We start from the raw sequence: 25,230 nt of genomic DNA on the forward strand, positions 1-25,230 counted from the left end.
GGACTCCAGCTATCCCACAATCCCTGCAGTCTCCAAAAAGCATTTGCATTCTTGGCTGAGTTCCCAATGCCTGTAGGGTCAAACACATTGTCCGGGGTGTTTCAGGGTATATGTCGTCAATTTAACCCCCCTCCTCCCCGTGAAAGAAAAAGGGGAAAAAATCATTTCTTGACTTTTTTATATGTCACACTATGTCTACTGCATGCTGCTGGTAGACGCGGTGCCGCGGCAATGAATAGCCGAATTCTCTCCCCTTCCCTCCCCGGTGGCAGACAATACAATATGACTGCTATCTCTTGTCATCACAGCCCGTGAGTGCTCCTGGCTGGCCTCAGGTGAGGTCAGACGGGGGAGCCTGGGTAAAAATAGGAATGACTCCTGGTCATTTCCGGTAGATGGTACAGAACGGCTAATAACCGTCCTCATCATAGCAACTGGGGGCTGATTTCCATTAGCCGTCCCGCCCCCCCTTTTCATGTCTAAAGAAAAGATTCTGTACTGCCTGAACTATCATAGCAGCTGGAGGCTACCTCTCCCTCATTTTATCTCACTAAAAAGTCAGTGTTTCTTATTCCTGCATTATTTATTACTTCATCACACAAATGGGGGACACTGCCACGGTAGCACAGAAAAGTTGGGGGAGAAGGGAATCAACAGGTGGGGTTGTTGCAGGGGCATCCCTCGTGAATGGCATGCAGCTCATCATTTCTGCGGGATCTGACACGGAGTGGCTGTGCTCTCTGGTTTTCTGATACACTGGTTCTCTAGTACACTTGCCCCATATTCTAGGCAGGACTAACTCTATTTTTAGATAAACCATAAAGGAGGGATTGACTCAGGGAGTGTCATAAACAGATAGTTAAGGGTTAATGTCTCTTTTACCTGTAAAGGGTTAACAAACAGTGAACCAAACACCTGACCAGGGGACCAATCAGGAGACAAGATACTTTCAGATCTCGGTGGAGGGAAGCCTTTGTTCGTGTTTTTTGGGTTTGGCTTTGTTCTCTCTGGGCTCTGAGAGTGACCACACGTACCTACAGGCTCTCTAATCTTCTATTACATTTTTGTAAGTACAAAGGTAGAAAGGCGGTATAGTCTTTTATTTGTTTTTCTTTATTTGCAAATGTGTATTTGGCTGAAAGTATTTTAAATTGTATTTCTGCTGGAGGAGGCTGTTTCTCCAGTTTCTAGAAGCTGACAGACCCTGTAATATTCCATCTTGAATTTACAGTGATTTTCTTTATTTTTTTTTCTTTTATTAAAAGTTTTGCTTTTAAGACCTGTCTGATTTTTCCCCTTGTTGAGGCTCAAGGGAATTGAGTCTGTACTTAACAGGGAAGGAGAAGGGAGGGGGAGAGAAAGGGGGGAACCCATCTGATTTCTCTGTGTTGTGATTCAAGGAGTTTGAATCACAGTGATCTCCTAGTGTACCCAGGGTGGGAAAGATCTGGGAGGAAGAAAGGAGAAGGGGGAATCCCTTTGTTTAGATTCAGGGAGCTTGAATCTGTATATCTCTCCAGGAGCCCGGGGGGCAACACCTGGAGGGGAGGAGAAGGGGAGGGAAATGGTTTATTCCCCTTGTTGTGAGACTCAAGGAATTTGGGTCTTGGGGGTCCCCAGGGAAGGTTTTGGGGGAGACCAGCGTTTATCAGGCACTCTACTCTAAGTCCTGATTGGTGGCAGCACTACAGGATCTATGCTGGTAATTAAGCTTAGGGGAATTCATGCTAGTACCCATATTTTGGACGCTAAGGTTCAGAATTGCTTTTCTGATACACTGCTTCTCTAGTATACTTGCCCCATATTCTAGGCAGGACTAACTGTATTTTTAGATAAACCATAAAGGAGGGATTGACTCGGGGAGTCATTCCCATTTTTGTCTTTGCGTCCCCGGCCGACCTCAGCTAAGGCCAGCCAGGAGCACCCATGACAGCAGCAGACAGTACAGAACGACTGATAACCATCATCTCATCGCCAATTTACAATGGCGCAGCAGACGGTACAGAACAACTGGTAACCATCTCTGCTACCTTGCAATAGCAAATGAATGCTGCTGTGTAGCACTGCAGTACCGCCTCTGTGAGCGGCATCCAGTACACATACGGTGACAGTGACAAAAGGCAAAATGGGCTCCATGGTTGCTATGCTATGGCGTCTGCCAGGGCAATCCAGGGAAAAAGAGCGCGAAATGATTGTCTGCCATTGCTTTCACAGAGGAAGGAATGAGTGATGACATTTACCCAGAATCACTCGCGACACTGTTTTTGCACCATCATGCACTGGGATCTCAACCCAGAATTCCAATGGGCGGGGGAGACTGCGGGAACTATGAGATAGCTACCCGCAGTTCAACGCTCTGGAAATCGATGCTAGCCTCGGTACATGGACGCACACCACCAAATTAATGAGCTTAGTGTGGCCGCGTGCACTCGACTTTATACAATCTGTTTTACAAAACCGGTTTATGTAAAATCGGAATAACCCCATAGTGTAGACATACCCTAACTGTCTATTGGGACAGAATGAGCAGAAATCCGCTGCCCCACCTTCTCCCATTTCCCCTTTCCTGGCTTCTACACTGGGGTGCAGAGGGAAAGTGGCAGCGTAGAAACCAGGATCACTAACACAAAGTTACCTTCTGATGAAGCAATTATCAACGTGGCAGCTGTAGCCAGATTCCACCCTTTTTGCAATGCTCAGGCAGCACAAAGGGGCTGGAACAGGAGTGGAAGATTTGGTCTCTGTGTTCTATTCCCACTTCTGCCACAAGTGACCATTAATCATTCTGTAAAATCGTGAGATGTGTCTCCCTTCCAGAGGAACAATGAAGCTGCAAGGGTGCACAGATTTTATTACCGAAGAGCAGAGAAGGCAAGACAAACGTATGGTCTTCTGGTTCCCAGACCAGTGCAAATTCTCCTAGTGCAAAAAGTATTTTGATGGGAGAAATGCAGTAGTAGCAGAAAGAAGATAATGACTCATTTTGTCTTTGTGACATCTGTCTTCAGGCACAGCATGGGGGAAGTCCACAGCGTAGACTGAATAATTAGGCATTTCAGAAGCAAACATGTCAAGTCCTACTGTGCACATGTAAATGGCAGTACTGTGGCTTATCTGGATGGATTTTCATGTGGGTAGCAAAAGGAATTTCTGACCCTAGGAGTCTAGAGACCCTGCCAAATTTGAAGACCATGTTCCAAACCATCAGACACATTTTGTAAAAGCAGCGAAGAGTCCTGTGGCACCTTATAGACTAACAGACGTACTGGAGCATGAGCTTTCGTGGGTGAATACCCACTTTGTCAGATGCATGTGATACACATGTGATACACGTTTTGGTCTCTGAGAAAGAAGAGGTAAACATTCTCACATAGCACATTTTGGCATGCAATGCACTGAGCAGCTTTAACAGCAGGATGTATGTGCATGCATTTTAGTTTACCAGAAATGTGATTCTCTACACTGGGAGAAAGTGTTTTAAAAATATTTTAAAAAAAGAATCCAAGCAACTAAAATGAAATTACTACTACTATCTACGCTCTCACTAAAAAGGACTCTGGCTCCATAGACCAATACAAATCACATTTAAGTTCACAAATGGAAATTTAAGAGGCATGATCTCACCCATACTTTTCAAAAACAAAAATTATTTACAACTTCCACTCTGTCCCTCCTCCAGAGCTTTCCTGTATTTCAATGACAAATGCTTCTCTTTTATGCCAAATATTCCTATTTATGGGTGGTAGTACACATGATTTTTATTTCAGCCCTTGCTTGGTTCGTGAGTTTAGCACCTCCTGTTCACAATAAAACTATACAAAAATCTTCTTACCTAGTAGAGTCTGCTTTTCTTGTAAAGAGTCAGGCTCTGCAGAACATCTGCAAGATCGAAGAACTATCACTCCACCAAGTACACCATCTTCACTGGCTAGAAAAGGTGAACCTAGGTAGAAGTGGGAGGTAAGGAAGGAGTTGTTACTTGCAAGAAGGATGTTATTTTAAATTTGCCTACCCTCCACCCCCGCCTCTTTACACTTGCCACCTAGGGCGGAAGAGCCAAGTCATGATAATATTTCTATATAAATGTCAATTCCATTTCTCTATTGAGAATTGCCATTATTTCTGATGGGTAACTGTTGTACTCACTTGATAGGTCAGGAAGACCTAGACTCCCACGTTATCTACGTGGTAAAAGTAACACTGAGAAATGCCAAGGCAGCTTTAGCATGAAGGGTTGAATATTCATTATTTTCTTCAGAATGGAAATACAGCCAGATTAAAGGATAAGAACATATATAAAAACACCCGACTGACAAGCTTTGATCAGCTCTTCAATGTCATTTAGTATCCTCTTGTTTGGCTATCTGGTGCACAACTGCAAAGCTTTGATTTACTATCTCAGAATATAATTCAAACAAATAAGAAGATACAGCATTTAACATAAATATTTCTAGTAATGAAATTCTGAGGGTGACTTGAATATTTCAATTTCAGTGCAAGTTGCAGGTGCTCACACTTTAGTATCAGATCTCAGAGGCCCAATTGTACTCCCCCTGAAATTGAAGTTTTGCCATCAATTTCAGTTGAGGCAGGGTCCATCTCAAGTTGGTGACATGTAGGGTCCTATGACTTAAGGAGGATTATCACAACTGAGGAGACCAAACAGACGAAACCAAACTGATGTTTGATCAAACTACATTTACTCCAAGAAGTGAGGGAATTTTTTATTTTTAAGTCACCATAAGTATTAAATGTTGTTTATTCTAATTTGTGATTTTTCCTACACCACTAATAACCCATTCCTCCTCCACCACCCCTAAGTGTCAACAACACACAATTAAGGTTGCAAGCACTTGATGGTACCGTCCAGAATACAAAAGCTGTGCTGGGAAACCAAGAAATGTGGAATTTAGGTCCCCTTACAAGAAAGTGTTATGGTTGCAATAAAAGACACAAGTGATAGAAAGCTGAGAAACACAGTGTTAAAGTGACACATATACTACACTGCCTTAACTGCCAACTTTCATCCCTGCCCAGAGGAGTCCATAGGGAGTATGCTTTAACGTAGTGCTGTTTTAAACAGCATTATGCTAAAGCATGTTAGGGAACCTTAAGTGCGCACCGAGTAAGGTCTACACCGACCAATTAATGTATAACACTTTATTGCACTTTAGAAATCATCCCCCTACAGACAGGCCCTTCGTTTCACCACTGATTCTCACTGAGGTAGCACCTACAGTCCCATTCAGAATTGGGGCTCAAATGTGATTGGTGTTGTGCAAACTCAGACAGTACCTAACCACAAAAGTTACCATCTTCTCCATCTCCTCATTTGCTAACTAAACATAATTGGTTGATAATATAATAAAATCAATCACTATATTATATATAATATAATAAAATCAATATATTTGGGTTTAAGGCTAGTCTGCACCACTTCCTAAAAAATTCAGTATTTCTAGAACAATTTGCCGTCCCATATGACATGTAAAAAGTAAAGTCTCAAACCTGTCACTGGATTAATGTGGACAGGCTCTCACGCCTATGCAGTTCCACTGAAGTCTAAGATGCTCCATGGGGATGTGGCAGTCTACACTAGGCAGATCAGATGGCAGAACTGGGCCCTAGAATGTGTTAAAAAATCTATGCCTATGTGTACAGATGTATACAATGACATAAGTATAGTTATCAAGATTTGTTTCTGATATCAGTTACACCAATGTGAATGTAGAGCAACTTCCTTGATTTCAAGGAAGCTACTGTTGATTTATATTAGAGTGTCTGAGATCAGATATTAGCTCTGAGAGCATTTGTGTACCATACATATTTGGGGTGTACCATACATATTTTTGGTTTTATACTTTTATCTTTAAACACCTTAGAGCAGAGGTCCCCAAACTGGTGGGGCACGCCCCCCTACGAAGGAACATTTTTGAGGGGGGCGCAGCAGGGCCTGGGCTAGCCCCCCCGGGGGGTAGCACCACCCAGCTCCACTCCTGGTCCTGGCCAATGGTGCTGTGCCTTCCAATGGGATCCATGAACAGGTATCCACACCTGCTGGAGGGATCTGCAGGGCACAAGGTAAAAAGTTTGGGGACCACTGCCTTAGTGCATCAAGCTAAAGAAAATTAGTCATTTTATCATGTCATGCATACCAGCATCTTAAACAAAAATAAGGCAAAATATATTACAAGAGTCTATATTTAAGGTAAAGAATCTGAAAATTTTAGTTTTATGAGTCTATATCCATTTATTCTCACATCAAGTGAATTAAAAACTAAACTGCAGTTTATTGTCAGAGTTGAGTAACAAATTACCATTGGGGAGAGACTATCAAACTGAAAACCAAGTGTCTGAACCCATGCATCTGACAAAGTGGGTATTCACCCACGAAAGCTCATGTTCCAAAACATCTGTTAGTCTATAAGGTGCCACAGGATTCTTTGCTGCTTTTACAGATCCAGACTAACACGGCTACCACTCTGATGTCTGAACATTGTGGCCTTTCCATATTTAGAAGCAATACTGAAGATTTTCATATCTGAATAAAGTTGGGGACATTTTTGCCATTTTTCCAGTCTGTTTACTATATCTATTTTACAGCACTGTGTGATTGTTTCCCTGAATAGTCTGCAAGAATCTGCGTTACTGAGAATATTCTGCCTTATAAGCATCAACACAAGAACTGAAAGAAACCTTACAAAAATGGTTACTAATGTGTTCTGTAACTTTTCTTTGAGATATGTTGCACACGTCCATTCCACTTCAAGTGCGTGCCCAGTGCACCACAGCCAAAGATTTTTCCCTTAAGAGCCACCTGTCGGGGCGGTGCATACACTTTTAGCACTCTTGTGCTGCAGTCCAGTGGTATAAATGGCAGAGCTGCCTCCCGTCCTCCTTAGTTTCTTCTTACTGGCTACAGACTCCGACATAGAAGGATCTGGGGCAAAATCAGTACTTGGTCCTGCTAGTGAAGACAGGGGGCTGGACTCGATGAACTTTCGGGGTCCCTTCCAGTTCTATGAGATAGGTACATCTCCTTTACTAATTATATTATATTATTATTGAAAGGACAGCGGGTCCTGGAATGGACACGTGCAACACATGTTGAACAACAGTTATGTAACCATTTTTTCTTTGAGTGATTACACATGTGCATTCCACTTCAGGTGACTCACAGGAGGTCAGTCTGCAGGAGGGTGGGTTTCAGAGTCTATCTTAACAGTGATTGTAGAACTACTCATCCAAATTTTGCATAATCTCTGGATTGCTGGGATATAGCATAGTGACTTGTAAAAGTATGCAATGATGACCATGTTGCAGCTTTACAAATGTCCCTTATAGGTACTTGAGCCAGGAAAGCTGCTGAAGCTTCAGGAACCGTCAGCACCAAGTGGCTACCACAATCCAGCTGTTGCTGCACCAAGGTTGTTGCCATCTCATCAGTGGACAGTCTTGAAGGCCCGAAGGGAAGAAACAGAGGTTGGTACCAGGGAGCCACACTGACACCCTACCTTCCATATCCAATGCTCTGCTAGTAGATGGTACCTGGAATCTCAATTGTTCCACCTTTGAGGAATGTGCTATTTCCTTGGCATTGGAGAGGGGGATTGGTCTCTTTCCTCTGACAATCTCCTTGGCAGGGGATGAGGACACCACAATGTCTTCAGGGGCATTCCTAGCCAAGGTGGAAGTATTCGCTACCCATGCTGAGCAAGAAGGCTCTGATGTTGGATGTGAAGCTACCTGCATAAGAATGCGGTGGATGTTGTTAAAATGAAAGCCTTACTTTACATTTCAAGTGTTTGTGTTTCTGTATCTTTAGTAAAAGGTTAAAAAGGCTTTTTAATGGTGTTTGCCATAGTACTAAGCAGGCAGAGGTCTCTGAACTACTCCAGCAAAAGCCCAGTTATGCAGTATGTGCACTTCATAGGAAAATGCTAAAATGAAAAATGGCACTGTAAGACAAAAAGTTTTGAACGGAATATTTTCGTGCTATTGCCCTGCAGATGTAAAATTTGGAATTTTTTTGTTATTGTTTAAATGAAAACACTGACACTCCCGTTAACTAGAGTAATTCAAAATGTTATGTTATAATTCAACGGAACACAGCAGGCAGTCCAGTTCCACATGATTATAGCACACTGGGTGGTGCTGTAAAATATAAAGCTGAAGGCCAAGTGACTTTAATCTGATGACAAATGCAGCAATCCTTTACAAATGCACTGTCTATGCATCTCATTTTTATGTTACTAACAAAAAGTAGCATTTGCTGGTGACAGGCTTGATGCTAGCACTATCACAATTAATGAACAGCTGGTGTCTGGTGTTGTAATGATAAGTCATTCCATATAAAACAACACATCCAAGTTTCCTTTTTTTTTTTTTTTTTTTTTTGAAGTTCCTGTATTGTGGATCAATGGTGGAAGACAGCTTTACTGCATATAGTAAGTTTTTTAATAGTCTTTACAAATGCACCAGCTAAAGCCCCACGTTTGCAATGCAAACAAAGTATTTGGATGTCTGTTTTTTGCACATTCAAATAGATGTGCTTGCAAAAAAAATTTAGACTTTATGATTGAATTTTAGAAAAATAATGGGCTATTTTTTTTAAATGTCTAATATTTAGATAGTGTATGTGTCTTTAAATTACCACAGTAGATAAAGAGAAACTGCTTTCTTGTTAACATTGGACTCCAAAATTTCCAGTGTCAAAGTAACATAAGGGGTCTAGACATCAGTAGGATTCACACAAGTATCAGTTAACAAAAACCAAATTCATTGTTACGTAGCACTGCAAAGATATTGAACACTGAAATGTCAAAACATGGGTAACATAATTGGAGTCAAATTCTGCTATTAGATGCATGTGAGCACATTATCTTAAATAAAAGTTCCACATGAGTATTTGAGGGTAGAATTTAGCTTATTGATCCTGATCCTGCAACGGACGTAGCATCCTCAACCATTAACTAAAATGGAAGTTGAAAGCTTAGTAACATACTAGGAGACGCTCAGTGCCTGGCAGAATTTGGACGCTTAATGCAGTATGCATCACACAAAAATGGGTCTCTCCCCCCCTCCATGGTGGTGTTTCATATTAAAATAAAATAAATTGTGTTGTTTCAAAATACTAAAACTGGTTGAGATCCATATTGTCTGAAGAATAGCCTCACTTTCTATTCCATTGAACTATTGGTTACCGGGCCATCTCCAAACAATGTTTTGTTTTGTTTTTTTTAAAACAACCTCTACATCCCATATTTTAACTAGAGTTAAAATACTGTAAAAATAGAGTACAATACAACCACATTGAACATCTAGTAGTCATTACAATTTGATATGGAAGAATTTAAAGTTCTCCTCTTAGAAACCAGAGCGCCTTGTTCACTTTAGATTGATTTGTCAAAGTAAAAAGTATCTTTGTTATTCATATATTATTGTTGAACCTTGATTTATAAGCAGCACAGAAGCAAATATTAAAAAACCAAACAAAATCTATACTACTGCAAGACAGGGCTGTTCAGTGCTAAGTGAAGATGGGTAGGTAGTGAAGTGTAACTGTGTTGGTAATAAAAGTTACCTAACTCCGTATAATCACTTAGTGTGGCCATTATAGCTCATAACATTCTTGTGCCTTCAGCATTCACTTTTCAGAAATGTTCATCGTTCAGCACATAAAACCAGCATACGAAAGAAATGTTCGCAAATTAAGCCAGCCACATCTTTACTTTCCCAAGTAAATTCACCCTCTTTATCTGCACCTAGAATTGTTATCCAGCAGCCAGCCAAATTTTAGCAGCATGAATAACTCAAGTAAAGTTGTGTTCCCACTTAACAAGTGCCCCAGCTGCAGATTTCTTTCCTTGTTATAGAATTAGTGCCAAAACATTTAATGCTACATTTTCCCTAGACCCTTTTCATTTTCATAGGGATTTGTTTGCTGGAACTTACTTGGAGTCTCGGTCAAAGTTACTGTACATTCCTTTACCCCAGGTACACTTATTGGCCTGCAAGTAAAGCAGGAGAAAGGAGGAGAAACAGTACACTTGGGAGTTTTTTTTCCACAAAAGCCTGCTCTGAGTTGTTTGAATTTAAAAATATGTAGAGTGGTTGCTCCATATGGACTATTATAGTAGAAGTTCCAAAATGGTTTTCATTAGCTTTTAATTCATTCACGTACGGTCCTAAGAAACTCGACTTTGGGCCTGCAGTTTTCCGTTCTCAATCTGTGCCCAAAATGTGATTTTTTTTTTTAAAACTTTGGCAAAAAAAAAAAAAGTGTAACTGGTTTGAAGTTCTTGGAAAGTGGAACAAAACAATTAAAACGAAACACCATTTTCCTCACTGAAGTGAGGGAGAGGGAACTAAAAAATGGCTGAGCGTGGAAGCTACAAACTGTGTATGCGCTTTACAAGAGCTTTATGAAGTGATTTTAAAATAATACAAAAATATTTAAAAATTGGTATCAATGATGTGTGGTTGAAGATTTCCTTAAGCTGAAACTGCCAGCCCAAAGAGTTGCACTACACAGCCTCATACAGTTAGCTACGTTACAGCCCCTATCCTGCAAAAACTCTGTACATGCTTAACTGTAAACATATGGATAGTCTCATTGTCTTAAAGTTAAGCAAGTGTTTGCAGGACTGGGTCATCTGCACAGGCTAGTGTTGAAGAAAGGGAGGGTAATGCCACTGAGCCGGTGAAGCCTTCAGATATTCATGGCAATGGTACGGGAGTAGCTGACTTTTGGGTCTCTCTCAGTCCTCAGATGCTGAGAAATCAGACCACTGTTCAAACGATGGTACCATCAGATCTGGGTGAATCATAGGGGAGTGGTCAGGAACACTAGCTGAAGGAGATAAGTCCAATGCAGGAGAGAGTACTCTTTTAGGAGGAGAATGCACCAGGAGATGTGGTGAATTCATTTCTTCCCAGGAAAATAGTTCATGAGGTCCGGGTGCCATCTGACGCCTCTCTGGTGTCAGCAGCATGTGCTCTGTAGTTGGAACTGGAGCCAGAACCGGAGCAGAGGACTGTCTCAGAACTAAAGGTTCCCTTGATGTTGGCAGTACCGATAAAAAAGGGGTACACAGCTCAGTAGCAGGGACTGATGGGTCTGGTGTTCTATGTGACTTCTTCTCATGTCTGTGAGCCTTGGAATGTTCTGTGATCACTGGAGATATACACCAGCACCCAAGCGCGAGGTCTACCACCCAACCCCCGCACAACAATTTGGAGCTCCTCAATTCTTTCATCAGTAACCCTATGAGCCTTCTCTTAAGTGTCCTGCACTTCCTCCAGTGGGTACTGTCAGAGTCAGGCTAATCAGCTCTTAGGCAGTGCTTCTCAAACTTGGGACGCCGCTTGTGTAGGGAAAGCCCCTGGCGAACCAGGCCCATTTGTTTACCTGCCACGTTCGCAGGTCCGGCCGACTGCGGCTCCCACTGGCCGCGGTTCACTGCTCCAGGCCAATGGGAGCTGCTGAAAGCGGCGCAGGCCGAGAGACGTACTTCCAGCAGCTCCCATTGGCCTGGAGCAGTGAACTGCGGCCAGTGGGAGCCGCGATCAGCCGGACCTGTGGACGCAGCAGATAAACAAACCAGCCCGGCCTGCCAGGGGCTTTCCCTACACAAACGATGTCCCAAGCTTGGGAAACACTGCTCTTAGGGGAATACAATAGGGACCATCACTCGATGAACATATCCTTACTGCAAACTGTTTAGGTAGAGAATGTTTCTTATTCATCTAATTAAAAAGAGGAAAGAATACATCCATATTTCTGTATTTAAAACATTTTTGGATAGGTACACTTATTTTCTCATATTACTACATGACTAAAGCTGTGCTAAAGGAGTTGCAAGTATTTTATAACAGCCAAAAAGACAGCGTGCATGAAGAGTTCCATCTGCTTAGTCAAGCTATGTTGGATGCCAGATAGGTTTGATACCACACACATCAGGGTCAGCTATGTAAAAACTCTGATGTAAAGAGGATCTTGAAATTGTTTTAATCCTACACATGTTCGTGCTATGCACAAGGGACTTGACTTTGTAAAGTGCTGAGTGCCCTCAACGTTTCCTGAACTTAAAGTTTAGAACATATTTTATCCTTTTAGATCTAAAACCAGCATCTGTTGCAAGCAAGACATTAGAGAGAAAAGAGGAGTACAGACTGCTAAGGGACACATGAACCGCAATTAAAAGGAACACTTGGCAGCGCATTTTTCATATTTGTTCAGCTATTTTTAGAAGTTTTAAAAGACATGAAAACTTGAAATGTGTTTTACTTAAATTTTATCCTGTATATTATATTCACCATGATGTGTTACTAAAAGGATAGGACCTCAGAATACCCACACTGATTTAGTTTAATCCACATTGGGCTCTTTGCACATATCTTAACGTGAAATTAAGACTTCAGTAAATGTATTCTATACTGGTTGCCTGAAAATATATTTTATTACAGTGGAAAGATGCAGATGCTAAGCAAACCTCTGTTTGGGCCACTGGTTTGCAAACTGCAAATATAACAGCAATAGGAACAAATTCTGCTCTCATACATCAACACAGGTTTATGCTGGCATAAGCAGGAAGAATTTTGCATACAGTATCCAAAAATATAAACCTGATGAATCAAGTCGTTAAATATAGCAACCCACCCCTGTGAAAAGACAAGGTGCCCTTCAGTAGCTTTATGCAACAGATACATAAATTATATTTTACCATGATGGACATTATCATCAACTTAACCTAACTTCAGAATTTAATAATTCAGCATTTTATTCCGATTTGACAGTTTGGAAGTGCTGTGAAGGGATTTCTTACACATATCTGTGTGCCTTATTCTTTTAATCTAATAACAGCTTCCAAAAAATTTGCAACCCAATTTTCACAGCTCAGGACTCACTACTACTCCCATTGAATTCAGGCTAAGGCTGAGCATCAGAAGGCTAAAGCAGAGAGGTTTCCTCTCAGAAACTACACGACAAGCAAGTTCTGTCTGTAAAATGAAGCCGCGTAGATAACCGACCAATTTTAAGGGGACTCTAACACTTATGAAAGGTTGTTAGATTAGAACCACCAGAGCTTGATCCACAGAACAGATATACAATAGTGCAAGGACACGATACTTGACCCTTCTGGTTTGCCTCAGACTTCAGCTCTGCCCTGGAGGGACAGGTATCTAGGATTGGCAACTTAGTTTCCAAGTCCATTTAAAACTTAGTCTTTGCCAAGATTGACAAAAAGAGTGCCCAATTGTTGTGTATTTGGTGATGGTGGGGACCTGCCTATTAGAATCCCAGGCTTGGTGCCAACTCTTCATTTAGAGCATGAAAGATCTGCTATTGGATGATAGCTGATAGGTAAATCCATTCTAAGGCAAAAGCAGTGTTCCATTTACTGTTACCAGCTCCATGGACTAGCCGGTCCCCCATCGGATGTATTGTATTTAGATCTACTGTCTTCCATACTACAGGAACCACTACTAGCTCCACTGTAATTAACATTTTATTTCTTGATAATTTGGATGTAAACATTTACTATGGAAAGATATAAGCATTGGAGTGGCAAAACTGTTAAGCAGTACTGATAGAGTGCAAACAAAGTAATACTTCCCAGTTTTAAATATGTTTGTATTATGTTATTAAAGAAGGTTCAGAGGCCATTAGTCCACAAGGATGCTCATTTTCTACTACGTGACTGGACTTACTAAGCCTGTGCACACCTCAAACTGAGATGAAGTAATTTGCCCTGCATCACATTAAATGTAGTGCTAAAGCTATACAGGGTATCTTTGATAAAGGTAATTGATATGAATACACACTAAATGGAGAGTCAGATTTTGATTTCATGCACCTTCACTTGTTAAATCCAAGAAAGCATCTGGATCCACAGATCTCTAAATTTTAGAATAATAAAAAAAACAAACAGCTGAAACTATCACAGCAATTTAAAATAAGTTGGATTTTTAAAGATGCTACAGCAAAAATTTATACTCTCCTTGAGACTTTTCATGCTAGATTTTTAAAGACATTTATATCATTGAATATAGTGCACGCCATTCAAAATACATGTTCATTTAGGAGAATCATACTCAGATCCTTCAATACAGAAGTAGAAGCAAGACCTGCTAAAGCACACACAGAAAGGTATTTTTAAAATGCTCTCCAGTGTCAGTAAAAACCTTAACAAAACCCACAAGAACAGTGAGTGATTCTAAAGAGAGACAATTTCATTTAAGGAGCTGCATGCTCGTTGTCTTAAGCAAATGATGAATGTCGTAACAACACTTCTTATTAAAGCTTTCACTGTTCTACTTCTTATATTTGATATGTACACACATGGTATCTACTTGTCCTTATATATTATTACATTAGAGCGGTGGTGGGCAGCCTGCGGGCCGCATGTGACCTGTCAGGGTAATCCACTGGTGGGCCACCAGTTTGTTTACATTTGCATGGCTGCCCATAGCTCCCAGTGGCCGCATTCATGGTTCCTGGAAAATGGGAGCTGTAGGAAGCGACACGGGCCGCAGGGACATACTGGCCGCCGCTTCCCACAGCTCCCATTGGCTGGGAATGGCAAACGGCAGCCACTGGGATGTAAATACTGTCTGGCAGCGGATTACCCTGATGGACCGCGTGCAGTCCGTGGGCCGTAGGTTGCCCACAACTGCATTGGAGGGATATTTAAAAAAAACCAAACAGAAAGACATACACACGAATAACTAAACAATGCTGTTGTGATGGTGAATACCTATGAGGACAAAGGAGGATCTTAGCTAGAATTCCAGATTTCCAGTTTTACAGTTAAATTTATTAATTAGATTCTGGGCTGAAGAAAAGGAGAGCTGTTAGCTTCTTTACCAGTTGGGCTGGAAGCTCTCACAGGACCCCTTGGCCCTTTGGTGGTTTCATTTTCATGGCAGTAAGCTACAGAGCTCAGCAAATAAGATGGGTTGTGGGCTTTCAGAGCACACTTACCAATGCATGGAGTAAGTACTGACAGACCCCAGCTCTTCACTTTAAGTTTTTCCTTTCCATATTAATAATGTAAGTGGATGTTTGTTTTTAATAGCAACCTAGAAACACTAAGTACTTTTTACTAGGTTTTTATAGGCTTCCAAATTCCAAAAATCAAAGACTTTAAACCAACTAATGAGTTTCATGGAGAAAATGAAGACAGTATTTCCATTCTCTTTTTAAAAAAAGAATCACTAGCCACCATGATAGGGTTGGGAAGGACCACCTGGCTCATCTACTCCAACCCCTTGCATCAACCATTAGAGTTTAATAAGGTGTTAACTGAAGTTTCGCCTGGAGCACACGTTCAAAATGTTATAGTCTGTATTGCTTCTATTAACTTTTTAGCCAGTTTTATTCCACAAAGGGGTGTTAACAATCTTAACTTTATTTTTAAAAAGTATATATACTTAAAATATGTAGAGTATGTTTACTGTTAATAAGTAGTATGTTTTTCTCACTCTAGGACTGGTACAGCCTTTCCTCAGTAGGATCTCCCCCTGCTCACATGGGAAAGGGGCAGAAATGCCTCTATGGCAGTTTTTTCCCCACTCCAGACCACCATGGATGCTGCAAAGGTTCTGGGAGGTGGGATGGCCCCATGGCAAAGCTAGGAAGTGGCTATACCGTGTAACTTTGTCCCCTGGCAGTCCAGTGGCTATCGGAGCATGGACCTTTTCCCCATCAATCACCATGACCTGTGTGCTATTAGGAGAACTCCCATCCTGGGAGCTCCAAAAAACATTAAACCCTTCTCCCTAGAGTGGGATTTGCAAGGTTCTTTCGTCAGAGTTTCCTGCCAGAGTTTGCTTGGCTTTTTGAGCTATTCTCCTGAAGTTCTCTTTAGGAAGGTGTAATCTTAGCAACTGAAATGTCATTATAGACATCAAAATACAGACAGGTTTACTGTACCTGAATCTCCATAAACAATCAGCAACACATCTTCTTAAGCACTATAGGTGAGTTAATTACATTTAGTGTTCATAGCTCAAGTTTATGTCTTCAGTCTACCTTGCTAAATATTATTTGCTACTGGTGTCTGGGGCACAGTCAGAAAATGATTGCTGAGAAGAGAGATTTCAACAGGATGGTCCACACAGATATGGTCAGGACACTGAAGATCAGTTTGCTAAAACTTGTTTGTTCTCCCTACTCCCCGCCCAAAATGTTTACTTTATAGAACAGTTATGATCTAGTATTTGAGAGTATTCAAGAATGTTAATGGTATGACAGCTCTTTTTTAAAAGTATATATGCAATATAAATTATACTGTCAAAGAGCAATGCCTAAGTTAAGCGCTTGCAAACACCCCTAAATATTCATGGAAGTGATAGTGTGGAAAGTAGAGAGGATGAAATTCTTCTTGCTGAAGACCAGTCACTAGACTTAGAGATTTGAGTGCTGCATAGGCCCTGTGCTGGCCCCTTTACAGAGGTAAATTAATATTTCACTTAGAGTGAAAAACACACTTGAACTATAAACAAAAGTTAAAAATCTATTTAAGGAATTCAGTATGGGTGTCAAAATCCTCCCATCAAAAGACTAGGCAGTAGCCAATTTTAATGAATATACTGATGTGGAAGTTCTTTTTTTTTTTTAAACTGAAGATAATTTCTCATAAATCATTCATGGGATTTTTCCACCATGATTCATGCGTTACAAGATCATCTGTAACTCATGTCAACTATAAAAAACAAAACTAAACAAAACCAACCAAAAAACCAACCAAGAAATCCTGATAACTGGTGATGTAGACAAAATTGATCAATTTTTCTAAACATTTTTCTCTATAAGACTCTGAAATAACAATATCATTACATGTTTAATTCACATTCTAAATCAGGAAATTAGATTTCAAAACTTGGCCAGCCACGAATGGGTAATCAGTAGTCAGTTTTCCTTCTCTCCCTCCAGGGAGAGGATGACTTGTACATGAGTGCATAAATGTGAAAGCTCTAGTGAAAGTAAGGTCAATAGAATACTCCTTGGATTTGGAACAGAAGGTGTTGAAATTAATATTCTTAAATCCTGTGGGAGTCTTACTCTTACCATACAAGCCATTACCTTGTACCTGAGGAATGGTGTTCTCAATCATGATCTTCATCGCAGCACTTTAGGTGATTTTAAATATTCTGAGCCCAACTCATAAAATACCTTGAAGATAGAGACCAAGATCTTGAATTTGATGTGATACTGTATGGAAAGCCAGCAGAGACCACAAAGGACAGGTTTGAAGCATGCAGCTGTATTATGTATTAGCTGAGGTTTCCAAATAGCTGCTGTTTTCATAACCAGGGGAGAATGCTTTGGTGTAGTCAAGTCAGGAGTAACAAGGGAATGCAACAACTGAAGTCAAAGTATCATCCACCAGAGCAGGGTACAGTCAGACAGCCAGCCGTAGAAGGTAGAATGTTTTACTTGCAGAAGCTAGTCTGCAAGAGCTTGGTGTACTTAAAGAATTCAGGAGTGTTCAGTCCTCCACGTGTTCTCCTTCTCCAATAAGCATGATCTCCAGTTTCTGAGGGTTCAATTTCAGCCAGGTAGTATTCATTCATAAATTAATCTCAGACTGGCAACTGGCAAGTCCGGTCTAATAATACTGTCACAGTGCAAAGATTAGGCAGACTTAGGCATCATCTTGACACTTGTGTTCACGCTCTCTCACCATTTCTGCCAGTGGTTGAAGGTAAGTATTGAAGAAGAGCTAAAAGAGAATTGATCCTGTGAGACTCTGCACCTTAGCCACCAGATGCCATCTCTCTTGCAGTTCCCCATCCAAACCCTTTAGGGGCATCCCTCCAGGAAGATCTCAAACAATTTCACTGCCTTTCCCTTGACCTCAGCAACCGCCCTCAGATGGGACAGAAGTATCATGAACAAATGCTACAGAAAAGTCCACGAATATGAGAATAGAGGTCTTCCCACCATCCTCTGACATCAAGAGATTGTCCATCACCATTGCTAATGCCATTTCTGTTCTATTCCCTGGACTGAATTCAGATTACACAAGGTCTCAGATAATGGATATTATTAACGAACTTGAGCTATAACCCCACCCCTATTTAGTTATTTTCCATTGAATTCTTTAATGTTATAGTTAAGTGTATCCAAAATGATATATAAATGTTTTCCAATGATAACTAACAAGAGCAGATCCGTTATTTCATGTACAAACTGTACCCTAAAATACATTAATACAGCAACCTAGGTAACAAAAAATTGAAAATATTTTTGCCTCCTAGGACTGAAAAGCATCAGATTCTGTTTATAGTTTTCAAAGGGTTTTCTTTAATACTTTATAAGAAACTCTAAACTACAATTTATAATATTTCCATGTGGACAGTCTGAATCTCCTGCCTGTGAGATGGTACAAACATTTACTCTCAAGTCTGCATTCCTCAAACTTGGCCACATTTGAAAGGAATGGATGAGTACCAAAATCCACTGTTTTGTATGAAAGATATTTGTGTTTATAGAACACCACTCTTATTCTGTGTACCAATCTACTGCTCTTCCGTTTATTACATTAAACCCATTCCATTTACAAAAGTCTAAATTTAATTTCCCCACCTCCTATTCAATCAGAAACTGTGTGTTATCCATAATATTTTGGCTCTAAATCAAAGGGATGAGGGAAGCACATCGCCTGCTGTTTAAACAGCTAGAAGTGTCTAAGCCACGCATTCCCTAATTGGAAAAAATCCCAAGGTTCTGTGGAGATTTCAAGAGTTCTATAAACAGGAAGCAAGAATCTGATGGCAAAGGCCACAATCAGCTGTTCATGGGTCCAGTACAACTACATTTTAACATTTGACTATCCACTTCAGTTCTGCCTCGCGAAACCATTCTTTTTGGTTTGGTCCAGACTGTTTTATTAGAAGTTTAATGTGACCACAAAGTACGGGTTTAAGAAAGACGAGCAAAAAAACCAGCCATGCTGTCTGTAGTAGGCTGTTAACCTAATTTATCCAGTTATTTCACAGCAGAAGGAAAACTTGTATCGTATGATATATCTTAAGTAAGCTTTATATCAGCGAAAATCAAAATCTGTGAAAGTTCACAAGTAAGTAAGAGTTACTTAGTTTAAGCCTAATATTTAAGCACAAATTTTCCCCTTGGGTAATATTTTGCAAAAATTAATGTTGTGCCTGATTTTCAGAATTGCCAAGCACTCACAAAACTGCACTGTTAAGTTTGAGACTCCTCTGTTGATATGTTACTGGAAGCAGTAATATTAATCTGGATTTTCCGTATTCAGACACAGATACCAATATGCATTAATAGTAACCATGAGTAATGGATCAATATCTAACATGTACCAAATATTTTTTGGAAAGCAGTGACAGAGAATATATAATAAACAGGTTTTAATTACAAACAGGCCGAATGCACATTACAAAATAAGCACACAATTTTTTTTTCATTCTTAACAAAAGCGATGAGCATTTTGACAATGAATACTACTAACCTGCTTTTTTATTTGAGTCTTTCCAAGAGTTTTGGAAACATGAATGAGTTAACTCTTAACTCCTGTGAATTTGGGCACTATCATACCTATTATGAATGGGGAAACTAAGGGATACCGAAGCAAAGTGACTAATTTAAGTTCACACAGCACGTCTGGGATAAAGCCAGGGACTAAACCCAGAGTCTCTGACTTCCGATTATGCTTGTAATCAGACAAATCTTCATTTCCAGGAAGGATGATAGCCTTTAAAACCAAGTTTAAGCACAGTCCTAGTTCAAAAATGTTATTCTGTCCCACCTAACTAGATTAATAACATGCTTTTCACTCCATATGGACTTTATTCCTACTTTGCCAAAATCTGCCTCACTGAAACAGCCTCAAGTTTGTCACTACTGAATGGCTTTTCTGTTCATCCTGCAGACCAGCTTGTTTATCTATGGCTTCTAGAAAACCTTCCATATAGTAAGATGTTTTTCCAATTAGGTCACCAAGAGGAATAGCTACTTTTGGAGGAGTCTCCTTAATGTACAGTCAGTACAGAGGATCCAGGGTAGACATCATTAAAAAAAACTCAGATGCACTATCACACAAAACTTAAGCAAATCTGCCCATCTTTCTCCGGCAGAGTTTTCTATGACTGGTAAACCCCACAATAAAACTGAATGTAAACATTGCTCATGTTGGCATTGTCATAGCCTTACTGCCACAAACTAAATTAAAAGACGTCTACTTGTTCTCCTTCAATATCCTGGTATTTCTTTTAATCTTTTCAGAATAGTTTCATTTAGATCAACTTTTTAATCTTAAATTTATGCCCACAGACCTCATGTTTCCTTTCTCAAGACTTTTGCTGACTATCTTCTGTTTCTTATTCCTCACTATTTGTTCCTTCAATATCGCACTATTCTATCCTATTATTTCATTGATATTTTCCTCCCCAGCACACTTTCATTTCTACTCCCAAAGCCTTGTGTATAGCACCAAGGCAGACTGTCAAAAGCAGGGCAGACACCCCAAAATGGTGTAATGTTCTATAATTGATATAGTGATCCAGAAGTTCACATTTGTTACTGGCTTGGTGAAACCAGTCTTATCATGGAGTCACAGACAGTTCCCTTAAGCCTGGTCTACTCTACACATTTATACCGAATTTAGCAGAGTTAAACCAATTTAACCCTGCACTCGTCCACACAACGAAGCCCTTTATACTGATATAAAGGGCTCTTAAAACCGATTTCTGTACTCCTCCCCGACGAGGGGACTAGTGCTGAAATCGGTATTGCCATGTCGGATTAGGATTAGTGTGGCTGCAATTAGACGGTATTGGCCTCCGGACATGATCCCACAGTGCACCATTGTGACCGCTCCGGAAAGCCATCTGAACTCGGATGCACTGGCCAGGTAGACAGGAAAAGCCCGGCGAACTTTTGAATTTCGTTTCCTGTTTGGCCAGCGTGGAGAGCTCACCAGCACAGGTGACCACGCAGAGCTCATCAGCACAGGTAACAATGCAGTCTCCTGAGAACTGAAAAAGAGCTCCAGCATGGACCGCACGGGAGGTACTGGATGCGATCGCTGTATGAGGAGAGGATTCCGTGCTAACAGAACTCCGTTCCAAAAGATGAAATGAAAAAACATTTGAAAAAATTTCCAAGGCCATGATGCAGAGAGGCCACACCAGGGACTCAGTACAGTGCCGTATCAAAGTTAAGGAGCTCAGACAACCGTACCAGAAAAACAAAGAAGCAAACGGAAGGTCCAGGGCAGGGCTGAAAACATGCTGCTTCTACGCTGAGCTGCATGCAATTCTAGGGGGGTCTGCCACCACTACCCCACCGCTGTCCGTGGATTCGGAGGTGGGGGTGGTAATCTCAGCCATGGCTGAGGATTCTGCGGACGGGGTAGATGAGGAGGAGGAAGAGGAGGACGAGCTTGCAGAGAGCACACAGCACTCCGTTCTCCCCAGCAGCCAGGAGCTTTTTCTCACCCTGACGGAATTACCCTCCCAGCCCTCCCAAGCCACTATCCCACACAATGAAGCCATGGAAGGGACCTCTGGTGAGTGTACCTTTGTAAATATAAAACATGGTTTAAAAGCAAGTGTCTTTTTAATGATTAATTTGCCCTGAGGACTTGGGATGCATTCGCGGCCAGTATAGTTACTGGAAAAGTCTGTTAACATGTCCCTGGAGGATTTCTGCTCCATCCCCAGACATCTCCATGAAGCTCTCCTGGAGGTACTCCAAAAGCCTTTGCAGGAGGTTTCTGGGCAGGGTAGCCTTATTCCGTTCTCCATGGTAGGACACTTGACCATGCCATGCATATAGCAAGTAATCTGGTATCATTGCATGACAAAGCCTAGCTGCGTATGGTCCTGGTGTTTGCTGGCATTCACGCAACATCTGTTCTTTATCTTGCTGTGTTATCCTCAGGAGAGTGATATCGTTCATGGTAACCTGGTTGAAATTCAGGAATTTAATTAAGGGGACAGAGATGGCCATTCCTACTGGGCTCTTTGCCTGTTGCTTAAAAGAAATCCTTCCATGCAGGCAGCCAAGCAGGGGGAAGGGGGGCGGGTGATTGGCGCTGAGCTTTTTCGTGTTTAGCTAGCAGGGATCTTCCCTGCTACCAGCCACACAGTGGGGGGAGAGGAGGGGAGTGGAGGGGAGGAGAGGAGGGTGTTTAGCAGTGATCTTCCATGATACCAGCTACGTGGTGGGGGGAGGGGTAAAGCGATCATCCCAGAGAACTGGATGGGGGGTTGGTTTCTGCTGCTGCATGTTAACAGGAAAGAAGCAGCACTGAATGGGCTTCGTCTGCTATTTGATAAAGGAGGAGTTTCACAGCCACTGGGATCGTCCCAAACCTGCAAAACTATGCAGTCCCATCAGTCTGTGCTTGTTTCCCAGGCCCAAAATTGGCGTTCAATGGCTAGAACCTGCCCCATTACCAGCAGGATCTCCAAAGCGCAGGAGCCAGCAGTTTGAGAGAATTCTGTGTCCATGTCCTCATCACTCTCGTCACTGCGCTGCCGTAGCCGCCGCCTCTTCGCCTGGCTTTGCAGGTCCTGGTTCAGCATAGACTGCACGAGAATGCGCGAGGTGTTTACAACATCCATGATTGCTGTCTTGAGCTCAGCAGAGTCCATGCTTGCTGTGCTATGGCGTTTGCACAGTTCTCCCAGGAAAAAAGGCGTGAAACCGTTGTCTGCTGCTTTCACAGAGGGAGGGGTAAGGCTGTACCCAGAACCACCTGCGACAATGTTTTTTGCCCCATCAGGCACTGGGATCTCAACCCAGAATTCCAAAGGCAGAGGAGTCTGCGGGAACTATGGGATAGCTACCCACAGTGCAACGCTCCGGAAATCAACACCAGCCTTGGTACATGTACGCACACCGCCGAATTAATGTGCTTAGTGTGGCCGCGTGCACTCGACTTTATACAATCTGTTTTAAAAAACTGGTTTCTGTAAAATCAGTATAATCCCATAGTGTAGACATAGACTGGAGTGTCTAAGGGTATCTTGGCACCCAGGCAAGCTGGACTATGTGATATATGGTCACTTACACAAAAAAAAAATCATAAAATATTCAAATTGCACCCAGTCCCAAGAGACCAGTTATAGATGCAGGTCAATTTCCATCCTAGATCTCACACCAAAAGACAAAGCTGGCAGCCAATTCCATAGTAAACTAACTAATGGTTTATTAGCTGGCAAAAAGGAATGAGAGTTATTGAGAGGTTAAAGCAGGTAAAAATGTATGTACCGATGAGTCAGAGTCTACACTTTCAAATGGAGCAGAGATGTAGTAATTTGCCAGTTTCCCAAAAGCCTCTCAACGCTACCCAGAAAACTGAGGATCTCAGTGTGATGGGTTGGATCACAGAAACTCCCTTGGGAGCTGCCATCCGATGTGCCAAGACTACTTCTATCCCTGCCTTCCCTGCCAGCTTAGGACCCCAGCACCCTGTCTTGCTGAGCCAGACACTCCCATCTGCTCCAACAAAGACCCAGGGTCTGAATTACTTGCCCCAAGCTGCAGATTTACCTGAAAGCAGCTCACAGAACTGCGCTTGTCTTTAACATTCAGATGCCCAACTCCCAAGGGGGTCTAAATCCAAATAAATCCATTTTACCCTGTATAAAGCTTACGCAGGGTAAACTCAAATTGTTTGCCCTCTATAACACTGAGAGAGACGCACAGCTGTTTACTCCCCTAGGTATTAATACACACTCTGGGTCAATTAATAAGTAAAAAGTGATTTTACTAAATACAGAAAGCATGCTGGTAACATCCCATTAATTTTCATGAAGTTTAAACACTACATACATTCTTACACATTTAACAATCACTTTGATGTATATACCAATACAAGAGTGAACAGGCCCAGCTTCCAGCTATGAGTTTGTAAGCTGATGCCTAAGTGTTTGCCAGAGGTGGTACTTGGCTTACCAGCATCACACATGGAATAGCCATTTAAAAATAGAATAGTCCACTATACAAGATTGGTTCAAAAGCTTCTTACCACCAAGAAACAGTAAGTTACAGGGGAATCATGGCATAAGTATTTTTGCTTGAAGTAATTAAAAAAAACACAAATCAACCAAAAAGAGTATCTATTCCCCCACCCCGCATTTGCTACTTAAATAGCTCCTGAGCTTTTGGTCGGTAATCAGCTGGTTGGCATATAGTATTATTAAAGAACTATTTTTATCAACTGTTTTCTTATGATTTGGTGCGCTAACATGAAAAGTGGTTAAAAATACATGGAGTGTATTTTCTTTTATCCATCCTACTGCAAATCAAAAGGAAGTTCTGCATCTAACAAAACTCTTATTTCAATTATAATATAAGAATTATAGAGAGCATATAATGTCTTGAACTGGGATACATTTAATCTTTCCCTTTACATTTTCCATTACAGTAAATTAGAACTGCCAAGAATGTTTTTTTAAGACAAAGATTTGGATCCATTTCTCCAGCATTTGCCCAACACCTTCGCAAGACTGTTCTGAATTAGACAGTAATGTTATAAAATGGGTAAATCCTGCCTACAATATAGCTGCTTGTCTTAGGCAGATTACTGCCCAATTCTGTGCCAGAAGGGGTATATGGTTGAAATGTGCTAAAAATATACTTATGCTACTTTTAAGCAGACACCATCTTTGTTCTGTCTTTGTACAGTGGCTAACACAATGGGGTCCTGGTCCTTGACCGGGACTCCAAGGCACTACTGCAATACAAATATTCTACCAGGACCTAAAACATTGCATCTCTCCCCATATCACACAAATTGCAGTGGTGGTCAGATGCAGTGCTCAAGATGGAGATCTAGCTTTCTACATAGAGAGAAGTTAATGGCAAGACACTTGCAGTGAAGACCTCATAGGCTCTAAAACTTGCTTTACCCTTTGTCTTCTGAACATACTGTAAGAATTATCTTTTCTTCTAGTCATGGGAGAACAACATCTGAAAGGCTGAGTTTTGTCTTAGGCTAAGTTGTTTATTACTGATCTTTATTATTCGGGGATAATTAAGCAGCATATTGGTCATATACACATTTTACAAGAATGAAAATTTAGCACTGCAAGTGCACCCAGAGCATGGAAGAGGCATCTACCAACTGATTATTTTTACAAATCATATTAAATAAAGCACTTGTGTAAACATGAGTTCTTTTTTATCATAACATGAATTAATTTCACAATATTTTCTTCATTTTCAAACTGCACCTT

The 25,230-nt window shown here is 41.2% G+C and overlaps 1 protein-coding gene across 6 annotated transcripts in view; it reads right to left on the reverse strand.

Moving 5' to 3' along the window:
• The window catches only part of TASP1 (taspase 1), a 168,596-nt gene that overhangs the window by 47,382 nt on the left and 95,984 nt on the right, over nt 1–25,230 (reverse strand). For 5 of the 6 annotated variants that reach the window (XM_050952178.1, XM_050952179.1, XM_050952183.1 and 2 more), the window contains one exon: nt 3,833–3,943. In XM_050952178.1, coding sequence (XP_050808135.1) covers nt 3,833–3,943 — 111 coding nt within the window. Of the gene's footprint in view, nt 1–3,832; nt 3,944–17,179; nt 17,730–25,230 lie in introns of those variants that run through there. The other variant, XR_007774190.1, reaches the window with a different exon arrangement.

This window comes from Gopherus flavomarginatus, chromosome 4 (assembly GCF_025201925.1).
Source record: "Gopherus flavomarginatus isolate rGopFla2 chromosome 4, rGopFla2.mat.asm, whole genome shotgun sequence".
Lineage (NCBI taxonomy): Eukaryota > Metazoa > Chordata > Testudines > Testudinidae > Gopherus > Gopherus flavomarginatus.